The 12,902-nt window shown below is 48.7% G+C and overlaps 5 protein-coding genes across 5 annotated transcripts; 2 read left to right on the top strand and 3 right to left on the bottom strand.

The window, feature by feature from the left end:
• Positions 1-594: 594 nt before the first annotated feature.
• On the bottom strand, positions 595-2,474 carry I303_106770 (uncharacterized protein; the record flags this gene model as incomplete). The annotated part of the gene is made up of 10 exons (XM_065969436.1): positions 595-695; positions 751-791; positions 962-1,033; positions 1,092-1,126; positions 1,173-1,289; positions 1,432-1,561; positions 1,627-1,756; positions 1,858-2,058; positions 2,185-2,272; positions 2,319-2,474. 10 exons carry the CDS (start codon positions 2,472-2,474, stop codon positions 595-597), a joined length of 1,071 nt encoding a protein of 356 aa, XP_065825508.1.
• Positions 2,475-3,308: 834 nt separating this feature from the next.
• I303_106769 (protein phosphatase PP2A regulatory subunit B) lies at positions 3,309-5,188 on the top strand (the record flags this gene model as incomplete). Its single annotated transcript, XM_018411845.2, has 11 exons — positions 3,309-3,387; positions 3,458-3,555; positions 3,611-3,643; positions 3,703-3,820; positions 3,872-4,162; positions 4,215-4,379; positions 4,445-4,706; positions 4,759-4,942; positions 4,984-5,022; positions 5,076-5,095; positions 5,164-5,188. 11 exons carry the CDS (start codon positions 3,309-3,311, stop codon positions 5,186-5,188), a joined length of 1,314 nt encoding a protein of 437 aa, XP_018259046.2.
• An 877-nt stretch (positions 5,189-6,065) lies between these two features.
• I303_106768 (uncharacterized protein) lies at positions 6,066-9,058 on the top strand (the record flags this gene model as incomplete). Its single annotated transcript, XM_065969435.1, has 9 exons — positions 6,066-6,626; positions 6,684-6,975; positions 7,026-7,642; positions 7,698-7,967; positions 8,021-8,120; positions 8,166-8,314; positions 8,456-8,795; positions 8,842-8,954; positions 9,014-9,058. 9 exons carry the CDS (start codon positions 6,066-6,068, stop codon positions 9,056-9,058), a joined length of 2,487 nt encoding a protein of 828 aa, XP_065825507.1.
• Positions 9,059-9,357: 299 nt separating this feature from the next.
• I303_106767 (uncharacterized protein) lies at positions 9,358-10,336 on the bottom strand (the record flags this gene model as incomplete). Its single annotated transcript, XM_018411847.1, has 3 exons — positions 9,358-10,070; positions 10,129-10,216; positions 10,274-10,336. The coding sequence occupies 3 exons, from the start codon at positions 10,334-10,336 to the stop codon at positions 9,358-9,360; spliced, it is 864 nt and encodes a 287-aa protein (XP_018259048.1).
• A 465-nt stretch (positions 10,337-10,801) lies between these two features.
• I303_106766 (uncharacterized protein) lies at positions 10,802-11,896 on the bottom strand (the record flags this gene model as incomplete). The annotated part of the gene is made up of 3 exons (XM_018411848.1): positions 10,802-11,523; positions 11,584-11,770; positions 11,834-11,896. 3 exons carry the CDS (start codon positions 11,894-11,896, stop codon positions 10,802-10,804), a joined length of 972 nt encoding a protein of 323 aa, XP_018259049.1.
• Positions 11,897-12,902: the final 1,006 nt, after the last annotated feature.

Raw genomic sequence — 12,902 nt, 5'->3', positions numbered from 1 at the left:
CTGTGAAAGAGGAGCAGCAAGGGGTCTGAAGATGTTGAACGATGAAACAGAACTGTTGGGTACAAGCTGTCCTCGGAAGCGTCTCAGTAGCTTGAGGTGGCTGTGTTGCTGATACTGGACTATGACACTGTCTCTGAGGTGATTCAGACGCACCTCGAAGTCTTGTCTGCAGAGTGAGTGATACGAATGAAGGTAGGGGGATGAAAGATGTGTCAAACTCTCGAAATTCAAGGTTGGTGGACTCCACTTGGACTTTCGGCTACTTGGGTGTCCGAGCGTAGCCCGAACCGGATTTCTTATACATGCATATCACGATTCCCTGCTTCCAGTCAAACCTGGCAATGTGTCTGTGCCAAACTTCGCCTGTATCCTGCTACAGTATCAACAGCAGCGACTGGCCCATGTTACGATCAATGTGTGCATATGCTGTCTATAAAGAGTCGTTGGTAAGCGGCGACTTGATATTCTGCTCGTTCACCTCGCCAATGTTCCGTAACTCATAAATACAAGTCTGCCACCGTAGGCGGAGCTTTTGTTCCAAGAATTCTGAAGTTGAGCTTCTCATGTCGAGCTAAGCCGCATCAAGAAGATGGTTCAGTCGAGATGAGCTCGAATGAATGCTTCGATCTGATTGATGTAGTTATCAGAAAGGCTATGTTCCCTTCCAAAAGATTCCGCTGCGGCGCGGGGATCGGCTATAAGATAACGATCAGGTCCTGCATGCCTTGAGAATAGTAAATGTTGACTCACCTCCGATTTTGAACAGGAGGGGAATAGGCGGGTCTTCGTCGCTGTCAAAACAGAGGTCAGAATTGAAGCGATTTGGCCGGAGCATGAGACGGACATTCGAGCAGACCAAAGCTAGCAGGGGCACAAAAGGAAGAAACGGAGGAGCCGTTGATGTGTAAGTCCGGACGCCACGGGAAACCAATGGGCTGGAGGATGATGCCATCAAACTCACTTCATGTCGATGTCGATAGTCAAAGTTTTCGGCTGGTTCGACGGTTTTTCAGGTTCATTATCTTCAGGCAGACTGAAGAATGATTTGATTATTCAGCTTTGAAGATAGACAACAAATGTCGATAACATACCTGGGCATCGCGTCCTGAACTCTTTGCATATATGCCTGAGCCAAAGTTCAGCCTAGTCTTTCCGACGTTGGGACGACGTACATCGATTGTTCCCTGGTCTGCTCTTCGATTCGGATGCCTAGACCAGATGCGTACTCGACCATCGGATCCGCCAGTAACGATGTCTCCGTTCGGCAGAGAGGCCACGGACCAGACCGTCTGGCACGGGTGCAGTACCGTTGATGGAGGTTTGCCCTCTGATCGAGTCAACTACATTCCGCGTGGTGACACTCACCTTCCCAAGCCCTCTAAAGATACCATCAGTCAAGAAATAGTATTCCACGCGCCAAGATCTGCTTACCGCTGTGTGATCTTCTCCGCAACTTACGAAATCCATCCCCTGCGAACCAAGAGTAACTTGATAGACATAATCCTTGTGTCCTCTCAAGCTGTCAAGAACCGCTCCTTCGAAATTCCATATTCGGATTAAACTACAATGTTCGAACAGACGAGGAAGGTCATCAATGAAGCTGAATTGATTTTTAGCGGAACTTACTTGTCGTTGCAAGCGGAAACGAAAGCTTCGCCTCCAGGGAGTACAGCCAAGCTGCGTACCGGTTCTGGCGAGCCCTTGAAGCGTTGTAGTATTTCCCCTTGTTCGTTCCACAGGAATATCATGCGATCGGCTGACCATATTATGGTGTCAAGCGGAATCCAGATAGAAATTTTCGGCCAGCTTACCAGATCCTACATATTATCAGCTCTGTACATTCTTCATCAGACTCACCGGTCAGAGAACAGCCGGTCTTTGGTCCTGAATCGACTATTGAAACGCCCCACACAGCTTGGTCGTGGCCTGCCAGAACGACATCCATCTTCCATTCTCCAGAACGCCTCGACCATATGCGAGCGGTTTGATCCCAACTTCCACTGATAAGTTTCTGGTGTTCAGTCGAGAAGGCCAAGGCGCATACATTCAAGCTATGCCCTATCAAGCAATGTTGACTTTCAGAAGCGAGGGTCTTGAGGGAGTGAAGAAGGATGACAGATGAGTTCCCGCCAGATGCCAGAAGATCTAGCGCATTAGCTCAGGCGAAAGCGGGTATTCACGCACCATCGTCGACATTGTCATCAGTGGATGGAATATATGCTAGCGAGTTGACGTAGGCATGATGTCCATTCAGCAAAGATTTGAGCTCGAACTGAAGTGCTGTTAGTTGGATTCATACATGTTTCAGAGAGACATACGCCTGAGTCTCCATTTCTTGTCCATATCCCTACACTGGAATCCCGCGAAGCAGAAGCTATCATATCATCGGAGATAGTCAGTACAGCTTTCACGTCGCCTTGATGCGACGGCTCTAGCTCTTGGCTCAGCTGAAATGGATCTATCGAGTCGGTCATAATGGATGATTTTGCATCCCATCCGAGCTAGACCCAAGAAGATGATGAAGGATGCATCAATTTCTGCTGTCATTCGGCAAGACGCAAAACGGCTTCGATGAGACTGGGCTAATGGGCATTACGTAAATCATCACGTCAATGCTTACTGTTTGAGCATATAACACCATGCGAATAGAGCAATTTGACAAGCACATGCATCTAACGTCGTGGAATCATCTCGGTGAAGGCGAGGACGATCCCATTTCAGAGCATGAGTAGTTAACTCGACTGATGCTATGACATCACTCGAAATGATGAAGCCGTGTGTCTGCCTGATAGTTGAGCACACGGTGAGGAGGTCTATCAGGAAGAGGTTTTCGCTTGCATTACATTACATAATCATGAATGGGATGAATGAAATGAATGGAATGGAAGTAAATTCACCAGTACCAGTGCACATACACATGCCACTCAGCAGAGTCACTCCTAAAACACCCAAGTAAGACTCACTCAGTCAATCAATCATCATCATCATCGTCACGACAACTTCAGCCATAATTTGATACGATAAACATTACTTGACCATCTATATCAAGACACGAGCCAATTATCAACATATCAACGTCACGTATCAAAAACGGCAGCGCGAATATCAGTCATCGCACCGCGACCACGACCTCAACAAGAGATCCAACCGTTTTAACTTTTCACGCCGCGTCTTCCCCCAATTCAACTCGATTACACCATATCTTACACTCCACCAACTATCCCGCTTATCATCCATCGAAGCTGGACACGACGTGACATTCTTCCCTTCAAACCTCCCATAACCCTCATCTTCATCTCTAAACCGTCATGGAGGCTGGCGACTCCAGCTCGTGGCGTTTCGCCCAATGCTTTGGTGACAAGGGCGATGTAGAAGACATAACAGAGGGTCAGTGGTAATCGACCTGCTCCTCCTTTGTACACCATACTGACGACCTTTCCATAATTTATCACATCAGCCGATATCATCTCGACTGTTGAGTTTGATCACACGGGAGACTACCTTGCAACGGGTGATAAGGGTGGGCGTGTTGTCTTGTTTGAGAGGAACGAGCAGGTTAGTCCCTCCTCCATGAGAATAACACTGCTTTCGCTGACATCTGAAACTTCAGAAACGGGGTTGCGAATACAAATTTTACACGGAAGTAAGTGATCCCCGCAGTTGAAACGCTGTACGCATTGCTGATTGAGCCATCGACTTCAGTTTCAATCGCATGAGCCGGAGTTTGATTACCTAAAATCATTAGAAATAGAGGAAAAGATTAATAGGATCAAATGGTGCAAGAGACAAAACGCAGCTCACTTTCTACTCAGTACGAACGGTAAGTACTTGATGTCTTTCGTCATCAGACCTTTACTGATCATTAAGACAGACAAAACAATCAAATTGTGGAAGGTCTTTGACAAGCAAATCAAGGTTGTTGCAGAGAATAATCATTCTGATGGGTATACCGGTACTGGGAATGGATCGCAACCACCACTCAGGCTACCTCGCATGACCACGCATGATTCCATCACTGCTGCCGTCCCGAGAAAAGTCTACGCCAACGCCCACGCGTATCACATCAATTCCATTTCTGTCAATTCGGACGGCGAAACCTATATCTCGGCGGATGACCTCAGGATCAATCTCTGGAACCTGAACATCAGCGATCAAAGTTTCAGTAAGTCACGATACCTTGTTACACGACAAACTGCTAACTAGCCCTTCCGCAGACATCGTTGATATCAAGCCTGTTAACATGGAGGAGTTGACTGAAGTCATTACTGCTGCCGAGTTCCATCCCATACATTGTAACTTGTTCATGTACTCTAGCTCAAAGGGTACCATCAAGTTGGCGGATATGAGAGACTCAGCTTTGTGTGATCAGCATTCCAAACGTAGGTCAACGGATTCAAGAGGATTTTTGCCTGAGGAGAATATGCTAACCCGAATGAATCCGCAGAATTTGAGGAAGAAGAAGATCCCACCCAGAAGTCGTTCTTCTCAGAAATCATCTCATCCATATCCGATGTCAAATTCTCCCGCGATGGACGATATATTCTGTCTCGAGACTACCTGACGCTGAAGATATGGGATATCAACATGGAGAACAAGCCTGTCAAGACTATCAACATACATGATCACTTGAGGCAGAAACTCTGTGACCTGTACGAGAACGACTGTATCTTCGATAAATTCGAGTGTACTTTCAGTGGTGATGGCAGGTACGTTACTGGAGACAAGACTCTGCATGATTATAGGCTGACATTGCCTTAGCCAAGTATTGACCGGATCGTATCACAATTATTTCCGCATTTACGATGTCAATGGAGATAACGATGTCGTCTTACAAGCGGACAAATCAGCGTTCAAAGCCAAGAAAATCGGTGGAGCCAGAGGCAAGGCTCCGGGAAAGAAGGAAGGCATGCAAACCGAGGGTATCGACTTTGCAAAGAAGATCGTGAGTGTGATATGCAACAGGGCCAAGCTGACTATTGACAGTTACATGCGAGCTGGCATCCGAGGGAGAACACCATAGCTGTGAGTAATATACCATGAAGTGTGTGTCTTCGGTGCTGACTGCTCTCGGTTAGATCGCGGCTACAAACAACCTGTAAGCATAACGATGTGACAACTCAAATCACTCCCTTGAGCTCGTGCTGACCCAAAAACTCAACACAGATTCTTGTACTCCACCTTGTCATAGTCTTCACAACCAACCAACGCCCAGCGCCTCATCATTGATACCCCGTCCAGCATTTTGCATATCGATATACCCCAAGCCTCCTGTTTAAACAATCTGCCAACCCCACGTCATCCTCATATTGTCCCAATCAGTTAAAACCTCCAACTTGCTTTTCTAATTATGGTGGAGGAATGGACTTTCAGCATCCGAATATCCGATTGATTATCCCCTTTTTTGTTAGACATTCTCGTCCATGTTCCCACCTGGTTGACCTGGACAACCTTCACAAACCGAAACATTCAAGTCTTCGCCTTGGTCCCAATAGATAAATTTGAACGTGGTATTGTAGGAGATTAAAGATAAAAGAAGACGTAGCGAACGATCCCAGGCGAAAGGGGTTCTAGAAGAATATGATATGAAATCAGTAATCAGAATTGTCGTCTGAGCTCTGCTGCTTTATAGCATTGCCATTGCATCGATGAGAATAATGTTTTTACTGGTCTTGTGTCTTGTATCGCCACGTGTTTGTCTGATTGGTACCTGAAAATGACCTGATCCGAGTTGTCAGCTAAAAAGTAAACAAGCACACGCGCCTTGCTTTTCATCATTTCATCCCCCACATATCACCATAATCATCACCATTCTCAGCAGTACACAGACAGACTCGTACCTTCTTCCTCAAGGATCTCGACGGATAGGCAAGACCACTAGGGTCATACGTGCGCCGCGTTTCACCTAATCTCCCTAGGGCAACCAAGCCATCATCTCTGCAACATCCCCGACGCAAATCGAGCAACGCCTTCGTTTCCAGTGTAGCATGGCCTCAGCACCATTGATCAATAAAGCAAGATCACAACAACAAGTCGACCGAGCCCCTCTCAGTGCACTGCAGCTCAATATGTCGTCACAGAACCGGGGCGGCGACTTGAGTATCTTCAAGGATGACGATGATTCAATCGAAGTCGAGACTCCCGATTTCCACTTCGACTGGGCACTAGACAAAGATAAGAAGCCTAAACCTGCACCAAAGGCTGTGAATGGACAAGCTCTGTCGTCGCGTATGGCTACGATGTCAATAAGTCGACCAACCTCTCTGTCACCTCCCGCACAGTCACCAACAGCTGCCAATCGTTCTTCCCGAGCAACACCTCCGCCCCGGGGAACGCATTCGGCGAGATCGTCTCTCTCCTCGGTTCAGGTCTCATCACTGACCGATGCGTCTACCGTGTCTGGCTCGTCGCTTGTACCGACGCCGCCCGGCAGTGGTTTGTCGATCGGAACGCGCTCCACGTCTTCGAACGGTCTGGACTCTGGTAGCAGTGCAAGTGGAAGTGGGGGATCTCAAAGGATATATGGCGCTGGAGGCAGGAAATTTCAGCGTGTTGTGTCTGCCCCGATCAGTAGAACCAGATACGAAGGAGATGACAATGGCATGCTGACTATTGAGGAGGCGTCGACAGTATGTGTTCTTTGCTCGTCATCCATCAAGACCGCTGGAAGCTGACTCGTTCGATAGTTGTCTTCGAGCACCGCGTCTCACACGGCTACTCTAAGGCCAGGCCTGACCCACACTTCGTCATCGTCTTCAATACCTCAGGACCTAACCTCTTCGTCAACCTTACCTCGCAGTTCAAATTACATGACACCAGGCATCACAGAGAGAACATTAACCTCGACGGCTAGATCGACGGGCAGGAGGCTAGGAGGACTATCCAAATTCGGAGGACCTGCAAGGCGTGTGATACCAGCCTCTTTGGAGGCAGAGGAGATCCACGAAGAAGTGGAAAGAGCTAGTCCTGTATTGATCGGTGAGTGGCTTGCTTGCCGTCAAGCGCATAAGGCGCTGATCAGATCCCAGAAACACCCCCGCCAAAAGCACCTTCCCCGATATACAGGGTAGAAACGCAAATCCGACAACCGCAAACACAGCTAGATCAGGCTGATCTCATTCCAAGCTATGCGTCCTCCTCCAGCCGGCATCGCAATTCCCCAGTCGGCCGATACGAGTCAGCCGCGGATGCGCTCGATGAAGAACCTCAGTATGATAGGGGCCAGTCAGCGACTGGTCGCACTGCTCGCGAGTACGCTGTGCCCGAGGGTCTACATACGCCAGCTCGAAATCAACCCAATGAAGATGTGCATCCGTTCCGCCCGTTCGGCTCGCAAGACATCCGCGCAAGCCCGCCAAATCCTAGGTATGCCGACCAACAACCTCAACCCCTCCCTAGGTACACTCGAGCAGCTCCCGTCCGCTCAACGGCTCGTAGATCACCGCCGGCTCCTACACGGACAAGCCCTCCGGAGCAGCAACCATTGCGTGCTGTTCGCCCTGCTCCGACTGTACATGACCAACCGGACTTCCGATCAAACGTTGCTACACAGCAGACAGCTCCAGCTATGCTCGGACAGACAAGTGTAGTGGAAGCACCAGCTCCTCCTGTGCCTGCGGCACCCACTACCAGAACTTCCTTCGTGGTGCGTACTGCCAGTCCAACACAATATTCAAGCTGACTATAATTTCATGACGCAGGTGAATTCCGTTCCGTATGAGCGCTTACAACGGCTGGGGAAAGGAGGATCATCTACCGTCTATTCGGTTTTATATTCTGCTCCGCCGAAGAAGCGCATAATATACGCTCTCAAGCTGGTACAGCTGGATAGAGCCGATGCGGAAACGTATCAAAGCTACACCAACGAGATTGAGCTGCTCAAACGATTACGGGGACACGATAGAGTTATACAGTTGATCGATCATCAAATCACCTTCAATTCGGGCAATCGGCCTCATAGGCTGATGATGGTGAGTATTCTACTCATTTGAGCAACGATATATGAGGCTGAGCTATATAACAGGTGATGGAATGTGGAGAAATCGATTTCGCGGCATTATTAGATGAGCAACGAGGAAAAGCGGTCAATATGAATTTTGTCGGGCTGTACTGGGAACAAGTGAGTTATGCTACACTAGATCACAGCTGATTGTCGTAGATGTTGGAAGCGGTACAAGCTGTACATAAAGAGAATGTCGTGCACACCGACCTGAAACCTGCGAATTTCGTACTTGTGAAAGGACGCTTGAAGATCATTGATTTCGGTATCGCGAAGGCGGTCGCAAATGATACGGTCAACATTCAGCGAGACCAACAAGTGAGTGGCTGGGACAATGGACACCGCTGATTAGGATCAGATTGGTACAGTCAATTATATGAGCCCGGAGGCGATACAGCGGATGAACAACCAAAAAGTTTTGAAGGTGAGTTATTTCCAAATGGACTCCGTGCTCATCAGAAACAGCTCTCATATCCTAGCGATGTATGGTCATTGGGCTGCATCCTGTATCAAATGATCTACGGAAGTCCACCTTTTCAACACATAGGTGGCGGGCCACTGGCGAAGATGCAAGTCATCGCAGATCCTCGCCACATAATCGAGTACCCGGAGATGGCAATTCCCAAGACCACCGTCGTTCTCGGGCTTGACGGTCATCCGATCGAGCCATCGTCGCTTGCTGTGTCCGTCAGTCCCGAGGCCATCGACTCGATGCAGAGATGCCTGGCATATAAGAAGGAGTTCCGCTTGACAATACCGGAATTGTTGCATCATCAATTCTTAAAACCGAAGATCAGAGGTGAGTCTAGCATATCCAGGGTCTCTGGCTGACTTTCGATCTGAAGCTCCCGCTGTACCTCCTGGATCAACGACGATAACGGCGAGCCAAATGGGCATGCTGGTGAACTTTATTCTAAGGGAGAATGGCTTACCGGAACGGTCAGATCATTCAGGAGAAGTGAGATCATTTCCGGCTCAGTTGCGAATATTCAATACTGATTGCCTGCTGTTTTGTAGGATCTTTTTTCCCAATTACAGGCCCAAAATTCTTTGTCTCGTTAGAGATCGTATTGTATAAGTTATATCGTTATAATCTTGTAACAGGGTAGTACCACATGACATCAACGCATTCTTGAATTTTCACTTTGCAACATACTTCGAACCGTCCCTGCACCTCCAACCTGATCAAGCGATGGTGCTGCTTAGACCAATTGATATACATCTATACATGTTTTACACTATGGTACAGAGATGTCTTAGGGTATTTTGGCGTGGCCTAATTAGGGGTATCAGTCGTGTTCTGGCACATTGGGCCTTCCTAAAGATTCTGTCGTCATGCTTTCTCCCTTCCTGGACTCTGCTCAGTATCTACCGTGCTGTTGTTCATCCGAGACGTAATCGTAAATGGACAGATCGTCCCCTTCTGCCGAGAGACTTCGATAGAATGTCGCTCTCTGAGGCGCATACCCACTGAGGGAATGATCGACTCTTGAGATGGTGGGTGATGATCTGATATTGGCGGTCTCGATCCCGTAGTCGTCCCTCATAATCTCCACTGAACCATCCCGTCTGATTTCGACCCCCGAATACAGGCCGGCTGGGTAGACGTTCGCATGCGAATCTTCGGAGGGGGTCCTGTAACTCCATCGTTCTGTGCTTTTGGGGACCGGTGCATAAAGAGGTGCGGTGGAACTGGTACTACTGGGCGCTAGGGGTAAAGGACGAGCGCTTGGGTCGGCGAGCTCTACCGGTGAGCGACGCGAGGAGGCTGGAGGCGGTGGTAAGAGGTGACCATCAGCAGAAAGGATAGGGAAATGGAAGTTTTCTGGGTTAGGCGAGTATGGTGATCCGGGAGTGGGCGAGCTGAAGTGGCTGGAATCAGAGGATAGAGGTGATGCGGGAACTCGAGATGTCTGTCGGGATAGAGAGGCGAAAGATCCAGCGTGTCGCATGAGGGGTGTTCCCATACTTGACATCTTGGGTTCCGAAGCCAACTGTGATGCTCTGTCTTTGGCCCTGGCTCGATATAACTTGCGCAGGTATATCCCTCCGAGTATTGCCAAAACCAATACACCTGCGATAAGCTATCAGCTTCAGGTCCGCCGACTGTGTCAGATCAACGATCTGCTCACATATCGACAAGGCTATAGCCAGGAAGATCCTGTCGTCCTTGGTCAACGATTCGCAGACGTTACCGTCTGAATCGTACAACTTGCCGCCCTGATCGACACTGGATCAGCTCTACTTTCGAGGCACGAGAAATTCCCTCATACTCACTGAATCGGTGATGTGGTAGGCACAAGCTCGCTTGCTTAGTCGCGCGAGAATCTGAGGAGGCATTTTAGATAGCTGACAGGTATTATTGCTACACGATCACAGTAATGATGTTGAGATATGCTGTAGTTGTCGAATGTTCAGCGAACATCTTCCACTTCATATCCGATTCTCATCTGTGTGATGTATATATGTATACACGAACTTCGCAACCCGCCATCTTGAACATAATATTACCTCGAAAGCTCTGGGATTCCTGTGATATAGCACGACCGATGGACAACAGCATTGTTGACATAACCACCGGAAGGGATATATCACTTTCGCCCGGTCTGCTGAGCCGTGGACCACCTCCACACCGGGTAACTGAGCTTGGTCGAGGAAAATTTAATAGGTCATCATGTGCTATTCATCGACAAGATCTACATATTCTATAGGCACAAGCAAGCATAATCTATGGAAACAATGATCTATAAGCTACAAGGTGATCAACTGATCGGGAGACATGGAAGGTGGGTGGAAAAAAGTTATCTAGTAAGCTACGGTGAACTGGAGTTGACCGTCTTCGAGGTGGTCCACCTTGATTTGGTCCATGGTGTCAACGACGAAATGGGCGCCGAGGCTGTCAATCTTGTCTCTGGTGTGAGATGTACAGACGGCAATGACAGTGGCGCCGGAAGCGACACCGGCTTTGATACCAGAAGGAGAGTCCTCGAAGACAACAGCTCGAGTAGGGGCGATACCGAGGTCGGAAGCAGCGAGTAAGAAGGGATCGGGGAAAGGTTTTCCTCGGAGTAATCGAGAGTCATCGGCGGTGACACAGACTTTAGGGATGGTGATTCCGGTTCGGTTGAGACAACCGTGACAATATGTCTTGGCACCGGAAGTGGCGACGGCGTATTTACCCTCGGGCAAGGAATTTATCAATTTTCGGACACCAGGAAGGATTTTGACGGACATGTCGATGATGTCATCGGCTTCGTCCTCGTCGAAGGGGGTCTCGTCAACGACGGCAACTTCCTCGACGGTGGTAGAGCTAAGCTTCATGCTGGTCATGTTGAGGGTATCGGAAGTAGACATCTGGAACATGGGGTGTTTGGAGATGTCGGGTGTATTGCTGACAGGGGTTAAAGGAGTTAAGGAGGAAGAACGACGACTGGAGCTGGAAGAGTTTCGAGATCGGGCAGAGCTCAATGAGCCTCGTCGAGAGTAAGGAGGAGTATCGGCGAAAGTTAGGATGGATCGTTCGAATTCTGCATAGACAAGGAACAGTTAGTGGCTGTAAGACACACGTTGAATAGCGAGATACTCACTCTCGACCTCTCGCTCTACTCGCTCGGTGTGTTCCTTCCTCAACCCTGGCACGAGCTCGGTAAGGTTGTCGCTCGCTCGTCGACCGTGAGTGGCTCTGATGACCTCCTCAGGCTCGAGACCAAGCTCTTCGGCCTTGGCGGTCCAGGCGGCTTCGACAGCAGCGATGGAATCGGTCAAAGTACCGTCCTGTGACGTAGACATGATATGAGCACGATGGATTGTACGTCAGCTAATGGATAAGACACTCACCATATCAAATAAGACACCATCGGCGGTGAAGATGGAAGCTTGCTTATAACGTTGACCAGACATCGTGAATAGATAAGGTGGTTTTTCTTGTGAGAATAGAAAAGTGGTAAGTCTGTTTTATTTGGTTCTGGTGAATGAGAAAAGAAAAGAGAAAGGCGAAGAGATGAAGAGGCGAATGCATGCCTTTATATGTATACATCTGGCTCAGCTCGGGGAACAAAGGCTTGTAGAGTGGGGGGGAGATGATACGAGCGATGGCGACCCCAAAAGCGCCGTTCTCAGATACCAGATAGCAGAAAGGCGTGAAAAACGGTGATGACGGTGGTCTGATCGATGAGTTCAGGTTAGTCCGAGTCTAAATTTCCTGAGTCAACCCTTGTTTCCTTTAGTCATGCCCGAACTCAGGTTCATCTCGTTGAACGCCTAGCTGAGAAACGCAGAGAGATAGCACCGGAGTCAGCGTAGAAAAGTCGAGATAACAGACGGATTTTGATTGATGTTTTGAACCAGGGTTGAAAATTTTGATCCCAATTTCAGGGAATCAGTCTGTGTACATGGTTTAATCTCATTCCATTTTACCGCGTCATCTTTTGAGGTTCATTCCTGACTCTTCCTCTCTTGTTCCCCCTCTTTTTCCTGTTCGGCAATGTTATCGTCTTTTGTCTGCTTTGGACCCTGTTTCGCAATATTCTCACGAATGGACCCGTAAATGCCGCTATCGCTCCACCTAAACACCTAATCACCGCTCATCTTCACAGTGCCACTGGCGTCATGTACCGATAACATACATGGGCCAGATTTGGTCTATAACAGCGTAAAGGCAGAGATGACGCATTTTCTTTTGCGTCTACGCCGCCGGCGGCATCCCATTGGTCCATTAGAGCAGGAACTGACTGGCGTTAAACCGGATCTATCACAAGCCAGATGACGCCCATAATTCCAGTCGATGGTGATATCAAAAAAGCATAGTAGTCTCTCGATCCCATCGAGGATTGCTGGCATGTAAGGCAACATGCATGGTGGTGTGATTGCAGTGTGCGTGCGGACAATCCACAAGCCCTAAACGGAA

This window comes from Kwoniella dejecticola, chromosome 8 (assembly GCF_000512565.2).
Source record: "Kwoniella dejecticola CBS 10117 chromosome 8, complete sequence".
NCBI lineage: Eukaryota > Fungi > Basidiomycota > Tremellomycetes > Tremellales > Cryptococcaceae > Kwoniella > Kwoniella dejecticola.
Note: the sequence above shows the minus strand (reverse complement) of the source record. Positions and strands in the feature narration are given on the sequence as shown.